Here is a 21058-nt window from a genome sequence, read left to right as displayed (position 1 = left end):
TTGAGTCCTCCCCTCCAGAGCAGGAGAAAGCAAGCTTGTTCTCTCTCCCACTTGACAGCCGTTAAAATATTTGAGGGATGCGGGTGGCGCTGTGGGTTAAACCACAGAGCCTAGGACTTGCCGATCAGAAGGTTGATGGTTCGAATCCCCTTGACGGGGTGAGCTCCTGTTGCTCGGTCCCAGCTCCTGCCAACCTAGCAGTTCGAAAGCACGTCAAAGTGCAAGTAGATAAATAGGTACCACTCTGGCGGGAAGGTAAATGGCGTTTCCGTGTGCTGCTCTGGTTCGCCAGAAGCGGCTTAGTCCTGCTGGCCACATGGCCCGGAAGATGTACGCCGGCTCCCTCGGCCAGTAAAGCGAGATGAGCGCCGCAACCCCAGAGTCGTCCGCGACTGGACCTATTGATCAGGGGTCCCTTTACCTTTCAGATAGTTGAAGATGGCTCTCCTATCTCCTCTCAGTCTCCTCTTTTCCAGGTTAAACATAACCAAGTTCCATCAACTGCTCCTCATCAGGCTCAGTTTCCAGACCCTTGATCATTTTGGTTGCCCTCCTCTGCACACCTCCCAGCTTGTCAATATCCTTCTCAAATTGTGGTGCCCAGAATTGGACACAGGATCCTAGCTGGGCGCCTGACCAAGGCAGAATCGAGTGGGACTATTCCTTCATTTGACCTGCATACTAGACTTCTGTGGATGCAGCCTAGAATAGCATTAGCCTTTTTTGCTGCTGCATCACACTGTTGCCTCATGGCACACATACTTTTCTCATGTTCTACTCGTGAGCCAGGCGTCCCCCATCCTATATTTGTGCATCTGGTTCTTCCTGCCTAAGAGCAGAACCTGACTTTTGTTCTTGTTGTAATTCATTTTATAATTTTGGCCCAGTTCTCCAATCTGTTAAGGTCATTTTGAATTGGGATTATGGCATTAGCTACCTGGTGCCCCCTTGCCATACAATGCCTCACAAGATCAAATGACCCACCAGCAGTTCTTTGCAGGACCTGGTGCCCCCCTCCTCAGCTCTCTCGATTTATGCAATCTCTTCTCCAGCCCGGCAGGACAGAGCTCCTTCCCTCCCCCCTTGCTGTGGGTCACCCTCGGGGGAAACGGTCTTGAGTGCTGCTGCAGCTGCAGAAGAGAGACCCCCCCCAATTGCTCCATCCTTGCTCCCTTGGCCTCCTTCTTCTGCAACCCCCACAGCCTGGGCTTCTGCCTCCAGTGGGATACTGTGATTGGAGTGTCAGATTATGACCCGGGTTCAAATCCCCCCTCAGCCACGAAGCCGACTGGCCCCGACTCTTAGCCTAATTTACTTTACAGGGATTAATTGAGGGGGAGACCCATGCATGCCCCCCAGAGCTCAGAAGATAAATGCAAGAGGTAAATAAAATATCTGGGGCAGGCCAGCCCTTTCCATCCTGCCCCCCACCCTAGCCCACACAGGTGGGGCTTCCACACAGAGGCCACTGGTCCAAGCGTTTTATTGATTGGCCTTTGCAAAGAGGCAACGCGGGCAAGTCTCTCTGTCTCTCTCTCCAGATCCAGGCCCAGCCAGGACATACAGGGCGGCCCGGGCAGAGCAGAGAACCGGCTTTGGCTGCCCAGCCCCTCCGGACCTTTCAGAGAAGCAGCACGCTTGTTCCTCGCTGAGTCAGGGGGGTTGTGTGATTTTGGTCCACGGCTTGATGAAGGTCCCCAGAAAAGATGGGCAGACATGGCTTGCCGCTTGCCGCTCACACGATCCCATCGTAGCCGTGCACACCGCACTTCCGGCCGGCCACCTGGCACCCGTAGGTGATTGCCTCGGCCAGGGGTCTCCCTGGAGGGGGGGGGGGAGAGAGGGGTCAGTTGAGCTCTGAGGCAGAGAGGTGCCCTGGGGTTCAGGCGGCGAGAACTCTCCCCACCAAGACCCCTCACCCCAGACTCCATTTAGGGGCGGGCAGAATTCAGGGCTTGCGAGATTTACTTGTTTTTCTGCTAAGAAGCCAAAGATCCACCAAGCGCAAAGTTGTGGTCAGAGGAGGGAGGGGGAAGAGCAAAGAACGAAGGGACATGCTCTGTCCATGCTCAGCTGCCCCAGGAATTTGGGCTACCAGAACTGAACTCACAGTCCCAGAATCATAGAATTCAAGAGGGCTTCTCTAGGCCAACCTGCTGCAATGCAGGAACCATGGGGCAGCCCTTCAGATATTTGAAGATGGCTCTCCTATCTCCTCTCAGTCTCCTCTTTTCCAGACTAAACATCCCCAGCTCCTTCAACCATTCTTAATAAGGCTTTGTTTCCAGACCCTTGATCATCTTGGTCTCCCTCCTCTGCCCGCCTCCCAGCTTGTCAACATCCGTCCTAAATTGTGGTGCCCAGAACTGGACACAATATTCCAGAATCAAGCGGGACTCTGATTTCCCCTGATCCGGACCCTCGACTTCTGCAGATGCAGCCTGGGACAGCACTGGTCTTTTTTGCTGCTGCATCACCCTCTGGGCTCGGGTTCAGCTTGGGGTCCACCAAGACCCCTCGATCCTTTCCCCAGGTGCTTTCCTTGCGCAGAGGTGTAGTGTAAAGGGAAGGATCTGCACCCGTGGCTCTAAGGCCAGGGGCCCCGGGGCCTAGAGTCTGGGTTCTGCTGGGCCCATCCCGCGGGGAGCAGATGGAAGGATCAGCCCCCACCTCCGCCCCTCCCACCCCACCTGACTTACTCCTTTCTTGTCACTGAAGCCATGGGTTCGAGTCCTGCCCTCCAGAGCAGGAGAAAACAAGTTTGCACCATCTTCCATGTGACAGCCCTTGAGATATTTGAAGATGGCTCTCCTCTCAGTCTCCTCTTTTCCAGGCCAAACATACCCAACTCCAGCTGTTCCTCATCAGGCTTGGTTTCCACATCTCTGCCCACCTTCCAGCTTGCCAACATCCTTCTTAAATTGTGGCACCCAGAATCGGGCACAGGACTCTGACCAAGGCAGAACAGTGGGGCTATCACTGGTGCCAACTCCAGGGGGCCCTGGGCACCTACAATTTTCTTGTGGGTGCTCAGCGCCCGCATGGCAGGGCCTCCATGACGTCTGGGGCCTCGCAAGGAACTGGAAGTTATGTCTGAGGCCTCGCCGGGCCTTGGAAGTCTTCTGGGGCTCCCAAGCGCTGCATCATGACCTCACGATGTCATGTTATGTTGCGCATGTCGCTGGGCACCCATAATCTGGGGTCCAAGTTGGTGCCACTGGGTACTATGAATTCCCTTCATCTGGGCACTAGATCTGCATTTGCTTTTCTTGCTGCTCATCACACGGTTCATAGAATCATAGAATTGTAAGTGGGGACCCTCAACGCCATCTAGTCTCACCCCCTGCAATGCAAGAGACTCATTTCCTCCCCCAACTTTGGTCCCGGTCTCCCCTCACCAAAAAACCCCCTTCCTTCTTTGCAGAGCCTAATCTAGAAGCAAGTTTGGGCAATCTTCTTTGTTGCTCCTACAGTTAAAACTGACAGAAAGTCCGAAGCGATGGTGATCTATTGCAGACCCCCAGAGATCTCTCCGTAGATCCCATGTCTGATGAGCAGGTTGCAGAACAGATCCAAAAGGGGAGATATGGACATGCAAGCGACAGGGAGGAGGCGAGAAGCCCCCGCCACTCACCCCTGCTGAGGGCCAGGATCACGGCCGCGTTGAAGGTGTCCCCAGCACCCAAGGTGTCCACCACCACCTCGGGGGAGAAGGCGTCCGAGTGAACCAGCACCCCGTCCGGTCCCATGGCGTCGGCCCCCTCCTCAGCCCAGGCACAGACCAGGGTGGCTCTGGGGGGGGGGGGAGAAAGAGGAAGGAGCCTTTAGCCTTGGGACAGAGACCCCGCAGGTGCAGGGATGGGGAGGCCCAGGGGGCAGCCAGAAAATGGGGGCACCCCAAAACACCCTCCCCACCTCCCAAAGTCCTGGTTCTTTCTCCCAAGGGAGCTGGGCTCAACAGGGCCTGTTGGGTTCAACCCAGGGAGGGGGAACTTTGGGGAGGGGTCCGCCAAGGCCCAGCAGCCAGGATGATGAAGTCCCATCCTGCAGACCAGCTTCACAGGTCATTTTAGCAAGTAGAATTGCTTAATAATAATAATAATAATAATAATAATAATAATAATAATAATATCCAGCCTTCACCCTAAGGTTCCAGGGCAGGTTGCAGCATTGGAAAACAGATTAAGCACTACGTAAAACAACTTACAACCACTTTAAACAAGGTGGCTCCGAAAAAACAGAAACCCCAAGTGTCAGAAGTTGCTTTGTAATTATTTTTTAAACAAATATTACTCATTTTTAATGTTTGCTCTAATAATAATAATAATAATAATAATAATAATAATAATAATAATAATAATATATTATTTATACCCCACCCATCTGGCTGGGTTACTTCAGACACTCTGAGCAGCTTCTAACAAAATATTAAAATACAATAGTCCTTCAGATATTAAAAGCTTCCCTAAAGAGGGCTGCCTTCAGATATCTCCTAAAAGTCTGGTAGTTGTTTTTTCCTTTGACATCTGGTGGCAGGGCGTTCCACAGGGAGGGCACCACCACCGAGAAGGCCCTCTCCCTGGTTCCCTGTAACTTATGGATATTTTAAATGAACATTTCAAGATCATCTTTTTACAAACCGCTTGGGAGCCTTCAAGGTTTAGGGCAAGCGGCGTAGATAAATTTTGTTAAATGAAAACATTCTGTAAAGAAAAGATGGAGGGAAGACTAGGGTGCAGTTCTGGAGCGTTGCATAGAACTGTAGAGTTGGGAGGGACTGTAAGGGTCATCTAGTCCAACCCCTGCAAGGCAGGAATCTTTTTGCCCAACATGGGGTTTGACCCCACGACCCTGAGGTGAAGAGCCTCATGCTCCAGCGACTCCCCTAATTTCTTTGCAGCCCCCTTGGCATTTCCCACAGAGCACCGAAGGGCCAGTGGCCAGCTGCGCATTCAATCTAGCTGCTGGAGTTGGCGCGAGTGCCCCTCCCATGCCAGAGGATGGGCAGGGGGGCTGAGGGGCACCCCAGAGGCCATCCAGCCTGGCCCCTTCTCCTTGGGGGGTCTCCACCTACCCCGGCTTCAGATATCTGCGGAGCCCCTTGACAGCTTCGGCGGCCGAGTAGAAGCCCCTCGCCTTGGCCACATCCTTGCTGACAAAGACCTGGGGGGGGGGGAGAGAAGTCAGAGTCACCTTCTCCTCTTGGTCTCCCTCTCTCATAACACTAGAATTCCCAGGTGCCCAAGGAAGATGAATGTTGGAAGATGCAGAAAGGACTCGTTCCTGCAGCAAAGTGTTAAGACGGTGGAACTCCCTCCCACAAGATGGCCACCTACCTGGATTGCTTTAAAAGAGGATTGGCTAAACTTATGGGGGAGAAAGTGGCTCTCCGTGGCCACTCGCCAGGATGCAGCGATGCTTCGGAATGCCAGGGGCAGCAAGGGAGAGGGTTGCTCTCGTGCTCGGATCCTGCTTGTGGGTTTCCTGTAATGGGCATCTGGTCAGCCATGGTGAGAACAGGAGGCTAGATTAGGTGGGATCCCCACTGACCAGCGGCTAGGCTGGTCGGATAAAGCCTCCCGTTCCAGAGGCAGTCTATCTGGACTCCTGGGTTCTAAGGGGTATTTGGCCACTGTGAGGAGAACAGGCTGCTGGGCACAATGGGCCCCTTTGGCCGGTCCAGCAGAGCTCCTTTCATGTTCTGAGGTCAGTCCTGCTCAGCCCAGGCAGGGCTTCACAAGCAGAACTTAGACTCGAAGAAGGGAGAGTTGGAAGGGACCCCCAGGGGTCATCCAGCCCTGCTGTGGTTCTGGACAGTTGAGAGTTAACACTCCAAGGAGGCCTTCTTCTTAACTGGGCGCACTGCCCATATAATCCGGGCATTTTCCTGTGGGCTGAGCTCTCTCTGAGTGCAGAGTGTCTGAGAATGTGAGCAAGATAGTTTCAGTTCTGTTAGAGACAGAAAGGTTTGCTTTTCTGTAGGTTTTCTTTTCTGTTTTGTATGCTTCTAAATACAGTGGTACCTCAGGTTAAGTACTTAATTCGTTCCAGAGGTCCGTTCTTAACCTGAAACTGTTCTTAACCTGAAGCACCACTTTAGCTAATGGGGCCGCCTGCTGTTGCCGCGCCGCCGGACCACAATTTCTGTTCTCATCCTGAAGCAAAGTTCTTAATCTGAAGCACTATTTCTGGGTTAGCGGAGTGTGTAACCTGAAGCATATGTAACCCGAGGTACCACTGTAAAGAGTGATAGAATAGAATCACTGGTGTCGAGCCGAGTTATTGAAGACACCACACAGACACAGACTAAGCCATTTTACATTGTGTGTGAACTCTGCTACTATCCGGCAACTGAGAAGAGTGGCAGCGCGCGAGTGGAAGCGTGTGGGCGCCACTGAAGTGTCGGAGTGCTCGTAAATCAGATTTATTGCAGTGCCAATGCAGCAGACCCCGTGGGTCAAAGGATTTACGACCCACAAACTTTTACAAGCCCAACCCCCGGCCATGCAGGAACCACAACTGAAGAATCCCTGCCACCCATCTTAAAAATCTCCAAGGGAGTCCGTTCCATGTAAGGAGGAAGTCCCAAGTATGGAGGAGCCTGCCCCCCAGGACCACCCGGCTACGAGGGCTGCCTGGTCCAGCCTGTGGCTCTTCGGAGCCGCGCAAAGGCCTCTTCCACAGCCAAGGGCCTCTTCTGAGAGTCGTAAGAGCAGCAGCTGCTGGGCTCAGAGGCTTTTGCCCTTGCGCAGAGGAGGCTGCGGGGCAAAGGACCTGGGCAACGTTGGGCAGTGCCAGGGAGGTGCAGCCAAGCCCTGACCCTGAATGGGGGCTCCTGCTCTGAAGTCAGGGGCCTGTTTGTGGTCTCTGTGTGTGGTTTGGGAGCTGCACGGCCAGGGAAAAACCAATGCTGTCCAGGGTTGTCAAGACTGCAGAAAAAATAATTGGGTGCCCTCTTCCCACCTTGGATCAAATCTATGCTTCCAGGTGCCATAAGAAAGCGGCAGAGATAGCGCAGGATAGTGCGCACCCCGGAAATGATCTCTTTCAGCTTCTGCCTTCTGGAAGAAGGTCCAGGGTTATAAAGACTAGGACTAGCTGCCTGAGAAACAGTTTCTATCCAAATGCGATTTTGGTTTTAAATGCAGTGTAAGGTAGTCTCTGGGACACAGGTGGCGCTGTGGGTTAAACCAAAGAGCCTAGGACTTGCCAATCAGAAGGTCGGCAGTTCGAATCCCCGTTGCTCAGTCCCTGCTCCTGCCCACCTAGCACATCAAAGTGCAAGTAGATAAATAGGTACCATTCCAGCAGGAAGGTAAACGGCGTTTCCATGTGCTGCTCTGGTTCGCCAGAAGCGGCTTAGTCCTGCTGGCCACATGACCCGGAAGCTGTACGCTGGCTCTCTTGGCCAATAAACTGAGATGAGCGCCGCAACCCCAGAGTCATCTGTGACTGGACCTAACGGTCAGGGGCCCTTTACCTTTAAGGTAGTCTCTACGGGAGTATATTGTATTTAATTATGGGGTACCAGAGTTTTTAGGGGGCTAACCAGGCTGGGATAGCTGGCTTGTTGGGTTTTGAATGTCTTATGTAGATTTTTCAGTTTCGTTGTTCTGTATGGGACAATGACAATAAAGATTATCGTATCGTTTCTGCCCCGTCATCCTGGCTTCCCCCCCAGACAGAGCCTTTCCTACCACGTCTCCGTAGCCGAAGAGCTGGTATATCTCTGGCCGCGTCTTCTCCACCTCCACGGACGTGGTCACTCGGTCGGACGGCGGGCAGGTCTTGTTATACGCCTCCACACGCTGGATCATCTTCACCTGCTCAGAGGCATTCCTGCCCTGGGGGAGGGAGAAGGTGGGTCTCAGAGGGAGGCAGGAGCTCACCCTGGCATCCCAGGGAGCTTCCGTGGCCAGGACAGCTGCACCCACAGCCAGAAGGTGGCCACAACAGTCCTGGCATTCATGCTCTGCTGAGCTCTAGATTACTGCAATGCACTCCCTGTGGGGCTGCCCATGAAGACTGCCTGGAAATGCTCCCCTCCGGGCACCAGAGGGTTAATGGCCAACAGCTGGCATCCTCAAGGGCAGTGACTTATAGGCAGTGGCTCCCAAACTTTTCTGGGCCCCTGCCTCCTTGATTCCATAAAGTCACTCCCAGCGACCCCCACCCTATAAAAAGCATTATTCAGTCACCACAGGGGAGAAAAACCCAATAAAATTCAAAACGGGAATGATTGTACGTTTATTCAAAATCCAGTTAAGAACTATTTAGTTTAATTAGCTCGACAAAACTGATCAACTTGATCCAGTGATGCCAGTGAAGTCTGATAGGTCATGGATAGCTCCAGCACCATGGAGCCCCTCCTTGCCTCTTAGTGCCGCCCTCCCGCTAATCCCACAACTCTAAGATCCGGTAACAACAGACTTTAAAGGGGGCCATCCCTGAATCAAGGCCCTGCAAATGCGACACGAAGCCCCCTTCACAAAGAGGTCTGGCCTGTCGCCTGCGGAGTGAGTGGCCTTGTTTTCAAAATCCTTGCATGTGTTTACTGGCTCACAGGATGTCTTGTTCCCAAGAGCTGTTTCTGTATGCGAATGGCCAGTGTTGAGAACTTATCAATGGCTAATAATAATAATAATAATAATAATAATAATAATAATAATTTATACCCCGCCCATCTGTCTGGGCTTCCCCAGCCATTCTAGGCAGTTTCCAACAAAGTGTTAAAATACAATGGTCTGTTCAACATTAAAAACTTCCCTAAACAGGGCTGCCTTCAGATGTCTTCTAAGTCTGGTAGTTGTTCTTCTCTTTGACATCTGGTGGGAGGGCGTTCCACAGGGCGGGTGCCACCACCAAGAAGGCCCTCTGCCTGGTTGCCTGTAACTTGGCTTCTCCGAGTGAGGGAACCGCCAGAAGGCCCTCAGAGCTGGACCTCAGCGTCCGGGCAGAACGATGGGGGTGGAGACGCTCCTTCAGGTCTACTGGGCTGAGGCCATTTAGGGCTTCAAAGGTCAGCACCAACACTGTGAATTGTGCTCGGAAACGTCCTGGGAGCCAATGTAGGTCTTTCACCTATACTTTTCCGTCTTCATTTCCTGCTGATGGCAACTCCTCGTGGCACCTGCACCTCAGGAAGACCCTTCCTCCCTCTTGCCCCCCCCCACTCCCCAGCAAGGGCTTCCTTCACTCACCTCCCAGTGGATCCACTTGTATTGAGACAGGTTGACCTGCTCAAAGTCAGCAGCTGTCACGTCCGGCAGGTTGCTGGTTGGGGGTGGCAGGGAGAAGGCGGAAGGGTGGGATGGGGGGGTACAAAGGTCTATGAGATGAAATGCCTTCAGAGCCTCCTCTCCCCCCGAGATTATTCATTTGAACAACTTGAAGACCCCAATCTGGTCATTGATTACAAAGCACAAAGCAGAGTGTTGCTGTCTTGGCCGACCACTGTAGCACAAGCCAGGCCCAACTGGTGGGGTCCATGCAGCCAGACACCCTCTCCCTACGGGCCCCCCAGGTGCCCCGCAAAGTATGTGAGGAGGGGGCATCAAGGCAATAGTCCCCCCCAAGAAGCCCACTGCCTCAAAAGCTCAAAGGGTCCATCTGTGTCTCAGACGCAAGGCTGATCTTGCAAAGCGGTATGTCCACTTTGATCCCCTTCTACGTACAGTAGTGCGTTGGTTCCCAAATGCCGAAAACCCGGAAGTAAGCGTTCTGGCTTTCGAATGTTTTTTGGAAGTTGAACATCTGATGCGGCTGTCGGCTATTGTTTCCGGGGCGCCTGCACCAATCAGAAGCTGCACCTTGGTTTTTGAACATTTCGGAAGTCAACTAGAGTTCCAGAATGGATTGAGTTTGGCGCTTTTGTTTTTGCTATTTATTTTGTGTTTTTGTTGTTGAGGTTTTTCTGGTTAATTTGTTTTTGTGACTGTGTGGAATCCAGTTCAGCTACTGATTGATTGGTTGTGTGATAAAAGCAAGCAATGACTATCATCAGTGCAGGTGAGGAAAAATAATAATTTTCATTTTTATCATCTACAATACTGTCTTATTGACTGTATTTTATAGTACAGTGTATTGATTATTGCTTTCATTTTATGGATCAATGGTATTGTCAGATAGCAAAATTCATGTTAAAATTGCTGTTTTGGAGGTTGTTTTAAAAGTCTGGAACAGATTAATCCATTTTGCATTATGTTCCATGGGAAAGCACGCCTTAGTTTTGGAATGCTTTGGTTTTGGAACGGACTTCCGGAATGGATTAAGTTTGAGAAACAAAGTACCACTGTACCACTGTATGCTGGGAACCATCCAAGGTGCTGCACAGCCCCAAAAGAGCTGGAAGCCCAGCCAGATGGGCGGGGTATAAATAAATTATTATTACTATTATTATTATTATTATTATTATTATTATTATTATTATTCAAGGGCTGCCTCTGAGCCTGCGGTTCCTGTATTGCAGGGGGATGAGCTAGCTGGCCCTTTGAACACGACACATTTGAACAACTAGAAGAAGCATCATCATCATAAGAACATAACAAAAGCCTGCAGGATCAGGCCAGGGACCCATCTAGTCCAGGATCTGTGGGAAACCTGCAAACACAGAGGTTAACCAAAGAGCAGGGAGGAGATTGTAGAGGCAGCGATGGCCACCAACTTCAAAAGGGGAGCAGGCCAACAACGTGAAGTTCAAGAGCTACAAGTGCCTGCAGATTCACAGAACTGTCCAGTTGGAAGGGACCTCCAGGGGCCGTCTAGTCCAACCCCCTGCAATGCAGGAATCACAGCTCAAGGATCCCCTGACAGATGGCTGCCCAAGCACCTTGGGAGGGAGTCTGTTCCACTCTCATACATCAGAAAATTCTTCCTGCCACAAGATCCCAGCAGGAAAGGACTGTGTGTGCCCCCCCCCAGCAGGCTTCCTGTTGGGGGATCTGGGAGGTCCCTGGAGGAGGACTTTCCTTGGGCCTGATCCGTCTGCAGCAGCCAAACGCTTCCCACATTCTGAACTCTTTGCTGCATGAGTCCCTTGCACTTAAAACGGGGTGTGTGTGTGTGTGCTGTGGGTGGAGAGGCACCTCCTGCAAAGGGTTAACGCTTGGCTCTAAGCCCCCTGACCTCTAGCCTCAAAGAGGAACCTTCTCAATGATTAACTGGCAGAGCAGGAGCAGCGGATCCTGCCCCCTGAGCAAAGGCCGGCCAGAACCCCCTCCAGGGCTCAGCTGCCATTTCTCCCCCTGGCTGAGAGGGGGCAAGGATCAAGTCCAGCGGATGTCTCCATCTGGGGAGGGGGTGCCAGGGGGAAGGAGGAGGGACCCCTCCCAGCCCTCTTCTCTCCCCAACACAGCCCCTGCCCCCTCCCAACACCCCCCCCCGCCTTCCTCTGTCCCCACCTGCCCCTAAGAGCCCCCATTTGCTCCCTCCTCCAGACCAGGCAATGACCAGGAAGGCAGATCAGGGACGGATTGAGGGAGATGATTGGCTGCTGCATCTGGGCTGAATTATCAGGTGAATCTGCCGAGAATTATTGGGCATGCATGGCTGTGCTTTCCCCTCTTCTCCCACTGGGTGGCGCCACTCAGGGAATGCGGGGGCGGGGCGGCATTCCAACTCCAATTCAAGCCATAAGGTAAAGGTAAAGGGACCCCTGACCATTAGGTCCAGTCGTGGCCGACTCTGGGGTTGTGGCGCTCATCTCGCTTTATTGGCCGAGGGAGCCGGCGTACAGCTTCCGGGTCATGTGGCCAGCAGGACTAAGCCGCTTCTGGCGAACCAGAGCAGCGCACGGAAATGCCATTTACCTTCCCGCCGGAGTGGTACCTATTTACCTACTTGCACTTGATGTGCTTTCGAACTGCTAGGTTGGCAGGAGCAGGGACAGAGCAACAGGAGCTCACCCCGTCACGGGGATTCGAACCGCTGACCTTCTGATCGGCAAGTCCTAGGCTCTGTGGTTTAACCCACAGCGCCACCCGCGTCCCTATATTTCAGGCCATAGCTGTCAACTTTTCCCTTTTCTTGCGAGGAATCCTATTCAGAATAAGGGAATTTCCCTTAAAAGAAGGGAAACGTTGACAGCTATGGTTCAGGCTTCTCAAGCAAACCACTACTCTCTGAACCGGACCGTAAGCCAGAGGGTGCAGACAAGCCTCAGGCCGCTTGGCCACAGGTGTGGCTCAAGGGATCGGAATTAAATGAAGTTCCATTTATGATCACTTTGATGTGTATTTTGGGGGGGGTAAAGGGGGGGACAGGGGAGGCTTTTAGACCATTTTATTTACCAGTACTTTTCCTATGTCCAGTTTTCCTGTTGTTCTTCTGTCTCTCACAGCTACAATAAACCTACCGTTAAAATTACGGACTGGTCATTTCTTCGTCAGAGGGCAAATGGGCAAATTTAGCAGCGGATCAAATAGTTTCCCCCCTCACTGTAATTGGTTCATTTTTTAAAAGTAGTTTTAAAATAAATAAAGTCAGTGAGAGGGAAGCTGGAGGTCTTGGCAGCTCAGCCGCCAACTTCCTCAGAGGCCTGCCAGCCTCAGTGCTTCCAGTCTGTAAAATGGGAAGAGAGGATTTGAGCGAGGGGGCTGGGGGGGGGGCCGGGCAGCTTGCCTTGGGGAACTGTGTGGCAAGCAGAAATCCAGCCCCTGTGGCTTTGCACCCGAGCAGATCGGCTTGCAAAACTGAGATCCTTTTGCTTGTGGTGTAGCTGTTAAAAGCTCAAGAAAAAGGCTTGCTAGGGTGAAAAGTGGAAGGAAGTAACCTTTCTACTATTAATGATGAAATGCACTTTGCACATTAATAGTCCGAGCTTAATGATTAATATTAGGAATAAGAAGAAGGGGGAGGGGGCAGAAAGAGAGAAGGTGACCTTCAGGTTCCCCTTTGCTCTCACGCACCTTGCCTAGATCTCTTGACAATTTATTTCTCATTTACCGTACTTTTCCGTCTATAAGATGCCCCCCCCCATGTATAAGACGCCCCTTATTTTTGGGGACTCAGATTTAAGAAAATGGGGGGAGATGCATCCGTGTATAAGACGCCATCTAATTTTTGACATTAGTTTTTAGGGGGGAAACCTAGTCTTACACACAGGAAAATACGGTACAGTCATTACTCGGGTTACAGACGCTTCAGGCTGCATTTTTTTGGGTTAGGTAAAGGGGACCCCTGACCATTAGGTCCAGATGTGTCCGACTCCGGGGCTGTGGCGCTCATCTTGCTTTACTGGCCAAGGGAGCCGGCGTACAGCTTCCGGTTCATGTGGCCAGCAGGACTAAGCCACTTTTGGAGAACCAGAGCAGCGCACGGAAATGCCGTTTACCTTCCCGCTGGAGCGGTACCTATTTATCTACTTGCGCTGGTATGCTTTCAAACTGCTAGGTTGGCGGGAGCAGGGACCGAGCATCAGAAGCTCACCCTGTCGTGGCAATTCAAACCCCCAACCTTCTGATCGGCAAGCCCTAGGCTCTGTGGTTTAACCCACAGCGCCACCCGCTCGGAAGTACCGGTTGCGCATGTGCAGAAGCGCTAAATCACACTTTGCACATGCACAGAAACACCGAATTGCAAACCTGCACATGCGCAGATGCGCTGCTGCGGATTGCAAACGTTGCAGGTTGCTCACGTGCATCCCGCACGGATCACGTTCGCGACCCGAGCATCCACTGCTGGATTGTAAAAATGGCACCCTCAAAGCGGTTTACAAAAGTAAGCACCATACAAATCTTATTGAATTGATAAAAGGGTTGGGATGGTTTCTAAAGAAAGCTGGGTCAATGCCCCCCCCCCATCTTGTATCTTTATGCCCCGAACTGCCCTGAGGTCTTTGGGCAAAGGGTGCGGTGCCAATTCAATAAATATTAGTCGGCAATAATAAAGAGAGGGAGCCCTGTGGCGCCACCCAGTGGCAGGGTGGGGAGTTGGTGGGTGGGGGCAGCAGCTGCCCGCCTGGCCTTACATGTCATAGAGAGTGACCGTCCGAGAGCCGTTGTGGCAGTTGACGAGACAGATGGCGCAGGGCATCTCCCCCCGGCTTTGCCTCACCAGGTGAGAGACGTCCACGTTGCAGCGGTGGAAGTCGGAGAGGATGAATCTTGGGGGCAGCGGAGGGGAGAGAAAGAGGAGGTTAGAGGCTGTGGCCCAGGCAGGGGGACCCCTCACCCTAAGCACCTCGCAGCGTGCAGGATGGTCCGGGTGCCCGTCGTGGAGTTGCTGATCACCATGGAGGTGGGCAGGGCGCGCGCCGGGCGTGGCACCACGTGGGCGAGGTCCACCTCGTAGCGCTGGAAATCCTCACGGACGAAGCTGGGTGGGCAGAGAAGAGGAGCCCCCTTAGGGGTGGGGAGGGCGAGAGGGGCTGGAGACCCCCTTTCTCACCCCATCTGGCCACAGGGATCCATGCAACGGGCACCTCCAGGCTTGACTACTGTAATTCACTCTATGCGGGGCTGCCCTTGAAGCTGTCCCAGAAACTCCAGCGGGTGCAGAATGCCGCGGCGAGACTCCTTACAGGGTCCTTGCCACGGGAGCACATTCATCCAGTGCTGTACCAACTGCACTGGTTCCCCATGGAGTACAGGATCAGGTTTAAGGTGCTGGTTTTGACCTTTAAAGCCCTCTGTGGCCTAAGACCCTCGTACCTACGGGACCACCTCTCCTGGTATGTCCCACGGAGGACCTTAAGGTCCACAAATGACAATACTTTGGAGGTCCCAAGTCGCAAGGTGGTTAGATTGGTCTCAACTAGGGCCAGGGCCTTTTCAGTACTGGCCCCGACGTGGTGGAACGCTCTGTCCCAAGAGACCAGGGCCCTGCGGGACTTGATATCTTTCTGCAGGGCCTGCAAGACAGAGCTGTTCCGCCTGGCCTTTGGTTTGGACTCAGTCTGACCCTTATGTTTCCCTCCCCATATGGTTTTGACTTTTTAAATGAGGCTGCATTTTAAATTGCATTTTAACCTGTATTTTAAATTGGTCCCCCCCTCCATTATGTTTTTACTGTGATTTTATTGGTGTTAGCCGCCCTGAGCCCGGCTCTGGCCAGGGACGGTGGGGTATAAATAAAAATATTATTATTATTTATTATTAAGGACCCTCCTCTCCCACTCCTTGGGAACAGGAGTTGGTGCCTAGACTTGCAGGGTCAGCAAACGTTTTCAGCAGGGGGCCGGTCCACTGTCCCTCAGACCTTGTGGGGGGGCCGGACTATATTTTTGGGGTGGAAATGAACGAATTCCTATGTCCCACAAATAACCCAGAAATGCGTTTTAAATAAAAGGGCACATTCTACTCATGTAAAAACACGCCGGTTCCCGGACTGTCTGTGGGCTGGATTTAGAAGGCAATTGGGCCGGATCCAGCCTCCAGGCCTTAGTTTGCCTACCCATGATAGAGAGTGCTAGGAGCTGCAGGCGCCATTTGCCCATGAAGGTAAAGGTCAAGGGACCCCTGACCATTAGGTCCAGTCACAGATGACTCTGGGGTTGCGGTGCTCATCTCGCTTTAGTGGCCGAGGGAGCCGGCGTACAGCTTCCGGGTCATGTGGCCAGCAGGACTAAGCTCTGGCGAAGCAGAGCAGGGCACGGAAATGCCGTTCACCTTCCAGCCGGAGCGGTACCTATTTATCTACTTGCACTTGACGTGCTTTTGAACTGCTAGGTGGGCAGGAGCAGGGACCGAGCATCGAGAGCTCATCCCGCCGTGGGGATTCGAACTGCTGACCTTCTGATCGGCAAGCCCTAGGCTCCGTGGTTCAACCCACAGCGCCACCCGCGTCCACGAAAGAGGCCCCCAAATCCACCCTGAGCCCGGAGTGCAAATCTCTGCTTGGGGAGCAGAAGTGTCTCACAGAGAAGGTGGGAATTGGATTCCTGCAGGCACATGGGGGCAAAGCCTTTGTCTTTTTCATGAGGGGAGCATGAGCTTCACCTTCCCATAAAAATCTGGGTCCAAGCAGGCAGGGATTGAGGGAGTTCTCAAGATCTGCAAGACCCAAATACTTACATTCAGCTTTTCAACGCAAGAGGCGCCAGGGCTCATGATTCTTGGCTGATGTTCCACCCCTGGGAAGCAGCTGCCCCTTGCCCTTTAATCCAGCTGTGGGGTGACTAAAGGAACTCTGCACATGCTCAGAAGGACCAGGAAAGGTGTGTGGGCCTTTAGATTTCACCTACCCAGAGCAGAGTCCCAGGAGCCTTAATGGATCCTTTCTTAAATAAGACTTCCCTGCCACATCTCACAGAATCACAAAATTGTAGAGCTGGAAGGGACCCAAGGAGACATCTAGTCCAACCCCCTGTAACAGGATGAGGCCTCCTTCTCCCAGGCTGATTCTCTCCCCATTTTGCAGACTGGAGTCCTACCATTCAAACTGGTTCTCAGAGCTGAATTCAGCCGACTAACTTCTTAGGGAAATCCAGCCACTGCCTGGAAGAAAACTGCAGGCCCTGGAGCCCCCTGGGGGTTTGTGCCTCTCCCTCAGCCGCCCAGCACAGCACCAGGATCTGACCCTGCTCCTCAAAACCAGTAATGGATGATGGGGTCAGAAATCACCAATGGGTTTTTTTTTCCTGGCATGTTTTGATTTGAGAAACTTTCTGTTCCCCTGAATCTACAGAGATCTGATTCCAGCATGTACAGCTGACATATATTTCTTAAACAAAACTCACAAGTATGTAGTGTTAACTTTACATATTGTAAAAAAGTCTTGGTGCTATATAAGTATCTTAAAAGTATTTCTAATTGTCGAAAGTGGTTCAAATCGAAGGGTGTTTGGATGACCGTTGGGGGCCCCTTCCACTCTCCAATTCTTTGGTTCTAGGAAATGAAATTTGAGGCCAGGCGAGTGAAGGAAAGAACCGAGGAAGCAGACAGAAGCTCAGGCTGCCTTTTACTTGGGAGTAACCCTAATAAAATACAATTCGACTTACTTCCAAATAAACGTGCAGGGGGATAGACTATGCCGTTGAAACACATTTTATTGTAGAGAAAGATTTTGTGGGCAAGAGCCCACTCTGTCTGATGCAGGTGGGTTCACACCCAGGTGTAGAAAAAAATGGCAAACTGTGAGGTCCAATTTGCATACATCAGGGATGTCCAACGGGTAGATAATAATAAAAAATATTATTTATACCCTGCCCATCTGACTGGGCTTCCCCAGCTGCTCTGGGCGGCTTCCAACAAAATATTAAAATACAGTAATGTATCTACTGGCAGGTATCTGTGGGACACCCCCCCAAAAAAAAGCTCTAGAATTTTGACTTTCCAAATAAGCTTAACAACTTTGTTAGATGACTGCCAGTTTTCCCCCCATAGTGGACATGCCTGGGACACCTGAAGGGAGTGGACACATTTGACCTCAGGTAAGCAGAGTGACCATTTACACAGAAGCAGTTGCTGCTAATGCAACCAGCCTTTCCTTGCCAAGCGAATCGAGCATCTCTGTCCATGCACAAAGGGTCCTCTCTCCCTGAAGGCCCAAATGCAATTGCAGGATGATTCTGCTGCTGGAAAGGGGCCACTGCTGGGCTCACCATATTTATGCCCCCTTTCTCTCCAGAGGACCTCAAGGTGGCCCCCATGGTTCTCCTCCCTCCCCCATTTCATCCTCATAACCAGTGCTTTTTATCTGGGGGTGACGCATACCACTAAATATTTTGTGGATCTAAGTCTGGCCTCATTAAAGTGGCAGGATTTCAATATAAGCAGGAGAATGAGAGTACGCCTAAATTATTATTTTTTTTAGAAAAAAAGGACTGCTCATAACAGTGAGGTCGGTTAAGCTGGCTAAAGGTCACCCAGTGACCTTCATGCCTGAGTGGGGATTCGAACCCTGCTCCGCAAGGTCATGGTTTGATACTCTAACCCAGCGGCTCTCAACTTGTGGGTCCCCAGATGTTGTTAGACTACAACTCCCATTATCCCTGAGCTCTGGCCTTGCTAGCTAGGGATGATGGGAGTTGTAGTCCGACGACATCTGGGGACCCACAGGTGGAGAACCGCTGCTCTAACCACTACTCAACACTTGTCAGTCCTAGACATTGATACAGAATTGTCACACACTGCCCTTATTGAATTTCACTGCCGTTTGACTCAGCAACGTATATTCTCCACTCTCATGGATGCTGAAATTCCTGCATTGCAGGGGGTTGGACTAGATGACCCTCGGGGTCCCTTCTTTGACTCCGCCCCTCTGCCCCAACACCTGCCAGCTGCTGAGCCTTAAATGGCTCCACTTACTCATTAAAGTAAGACTTGGCTATTCATTTGTCGTGCTACTTATTAATGTAAGAAGACAATGTATTACTAAAAGTAGGGAGAGAGTCCTGGGAAAAATCTAGGAGTGGAAATTCCCCAGCCCTCCCCTCCCCTCCCCTCTTGGAAAGGGCACCAGGGGTGAGGATGGGACCAGCACCCAAGTCCTGCCCATGCCAGAGCCGCGTGCCAGGCTGGCTTCCACCCTGGGGCCCCTGACTTCCCAGGAGGAGGAGGATGGATGGATCCTGCAAGGAGCCCATCACAGATTTGAGGCGCTGAAAGGGACCCCAGCGGGTCATCTAGTCTGACCCCAGTCCAAAGGACACCCGGCTGCCTCCTTTGCCAAGGTGCTGGGCAAAGGGCCCGTGGCCTCGCCCACCCTCCCCTGAAGGAGACCCACAACCCTCCCCCCCCCGTACACTTACTCTGCGGCGTGGCCGGGCGCCAGGGAGCCCATGAAGGCGCAGGGGGCGCCCAGCAGGGCCAGGACGGTGCAGGTGTTGGAAGCGTTGCCCCCGCGCTGCCATCGCTGCGACAGGCACCTGCCAGCCGGGGAGGAAGGAAGGAAGGAAGGCCGTTTGTCCCGGGTGCATTGCAGCGGGCGGGACTAGATGACCCCCGGGGGTCCCTTCCAACTGTGCCAAGCCGGCAGCTCAGCGGGGACAGGGAAGCCGCGCGCCCACCGCCCGCCCTGGCACCAGGCGCGTCCCCAGGCCGGGCGCCTTCCAGATCCCGGGTGCCAAGGCAGAGCCTGGCATCTTTCCCCAGTGCCAGCTCGGCCACGAGACCATGAGTGCCCAGGGCCCTGGTGCCATGCAGCGTGCATGCCCCTGGCACCCAAAGTGGCATTTGGTGGGTGCCCGAGCACCCCGGGAGCTGGCACCTCTGCCAGGGGGTACCTGGTGTCCGAGTCCTCGGCCGGGTATCTCTCCACCACGCTGATGATGTCGAGGCACACCAGCCCCACGCACAACACCCGCTTCTCGCCCATGGGCGCCGCTGCTGCCAGCCCGGCCCGCTCGCCCAGCGCAGGCAGGCAGCGCACTCGGCAGCCATTGGCCGGCCCGCGCCCCGCCCGCCTCCCGGGCTCATGCAAATCGCCGCCTCCCTATTGGCCGGGCGGGGCAACGCCCCTTCTCTCGCCAGCCCCGCCCCGGGATGTGGGGGCCGCCAATCAGGAGGAGGGGGGGGCAAAGATGTACATTGGGAACAAAGGAGGGGATTCCTGCGTCTGCGAAACCAAGTTAGAGATGAGCTCGCAGTATCTCCAAATCTGGGAGAGTTGTGTTAAGGGAGAACTCCGAGGGCTCCCTTGGACCAAAAAGAAGGAGCCCAGCCAGGAATCCCAGAGCAAAACAGCAGCCAGTCGGCTTGGTCTTGATTGAAGACTGTCGCGACAGGACTCCCACCTGCCACCAGGTGGAACAAGATGGAAGCCCCAAACAAAAGAGAACCCAACTTTTATTACAGATAGGTAGCCGTGTTGGTCTGCCATAGTCAAAACAAAAAAATTTTTTTCCTTCCAGTAGCACCTTAAAGACCAACTAAGTTAGTTCTTGGTATGAGCTTTCGTGTGCATGCATGTGTATCTGAAGAAGTGTGCATGCACATGAAAGCTCATACCAAGAACTAACTTAGTTGGTCTTTAAGGTGCTACTGGAAGGAAAAAAATTTTTTGTTCCAACTTTTATTAGCTGCCAATCCCCCAAACTACACCCCTGGAACTACATCATGACTACATCATTGACACATCACAAAAAAGGAGAGGTTGAGGGAGGAGTTGTGGAGGTCACCTGAGTGTCCTGTCACCTGGCTAGTTCCTCCTTTCCCCCCTCCCCATGAGTCACTTCCAGGAGACAAAGGGGAGTTTGCAGTTTCCTGCCCCCAGAGAGAAGAGCTGATCATTGTCCTTTGTTCCAGGCCATGTTGAATCCACTCCCATATGCAAGTTCTTTGTGATCTTGATTGTCTTCTGTCTGGGACCATCAAGGTTGTCATGCCAACTGGGTAGGGCTCCTGAGTATGTGCTGGGATGGTGAAGGGATTATGGCCGTCCTGTATTAAACCATCCCCCTTTGATTGTCCTTCCTTCATGGAGTAAAATAAAAGTGGACCGGTGTAAATCCAATGTATGGTTGATTTACTATGAATTTATAACAGAACATCACGTATGTCATGTGTGAGTGTGTGTGTGTGACGTGTTTGTACAAACTGAATGATTGGGGGGGGGGGTTTCCTGCAACAGTTGTGCACAGCTATTCAGCAAATGCGTATAGTTAAAGCTATGGTTTTCCCAGTAGTGATGTATGGAAGTGAGAGCTGGACCATAAAGAAGGCTGATTGCCGAAGAGTGGATGCTTTTGAATTCTGGTGCTGGAGGAGACGCTTGAGAGTCCCATGGACTGCAAGAAGATCCAACCTCTCCATTCTGAAGGAAATCAGCCCTGAGTGCTCACTGGAAGGACAGATCCTGAAGCTGAGGCTCCAAGACTTTGGCCACCTCATGAGAAGAGAAGACTCCCTGGAAAAGACCCTGATGTTGGGAAAGATGGAGGGCCCAAGGAGAAGGGGGCGACAGAGCATGAGATGGTGGGACAGTGTTCTCGAAGCTACAAACATGAGTTTGACCAAACTGTGGGAGGCAGTGGAAGACAGGAGGGCCTGGCATGTTCTGGTCCAGGGGGTCACGAAGAGGCGGACATGACTAAATGACTAAACAACAACATTCATCAAATGAAAAACAACAAAGCCAGCAGACCTGATGGGATACTTGCTGAAGTCTTCAAAGTGGGCGG

The 21058-nt window shown here is 52.5% G+C and overlaps 1 protein-coding gene across 6 annotated transcripts; it reads right to left on the bottom strand.

The window, feature by feature from the left end:
• Positions 1-1466: 1466 nt before the first annotated feature.
• On the bottom strand, positions 1467-19315 carry KHK (ketohexokinase). 6 transcript variants are annotated; one of them, XM_053383912.1, is made up of 8 exons: positions 19163-19310; positions 18689-18805; positions 14170-14313; positions 9201-9273; positions 7698-7844; positions 5075-5163; positions 3635-3792; positions 1467-1821 (listed from the first exon to the last, which is right to left on the bottom strand). In XM_053383912.1, exons 1-8 carry the CDS (start codon positions 19252-19254, stop codon positions 1736-1738), a joined length of 906 nt encoding a protein of 301 aa, XP_053239887.1. In that variant the 5' UTR covers positions 19255-19310; the 3' UTR covers positions 1467-1735. The 6 variants fall into 6 exon arrangements, with proteins under 6 accessions (XP_053239887.1, XP_053239890.1, XP_053239889.1 ...); XM_053383915.1 differs by having other exon boundaries at positions 14179-14313; XM_053383914.1 differs by lacking the exon at positions 14170-14313 and adding an exon at positions 13967-14101 and having other exon boundaries at positions 19163-19309.
• Between the last annotated feature and the right edge of the window lie 1743 nt (positions 19316-21058).

The sequence above is a fragment of the Podarcis raffonei genome, chromosome 3 (genome assembly GCF_027172205.1).
Source record: "Podarcis raffonei isolate rPodRaf1 chromosome 3, rPodRaf1.pri, whole genome shotgun sequence".
Classification (NCBI taxonomy): Eukaryota; Metazoa; Chordata; class Lepidosauria; order Squamata; family Lacertidae; genus Podarcis; species Podarcis raffonei.
The sequence above is the reverse complement of the archived record's forward strand: the minus strand, read 5'-3'. Positions and strand labels throughout refer to the sequence as shown.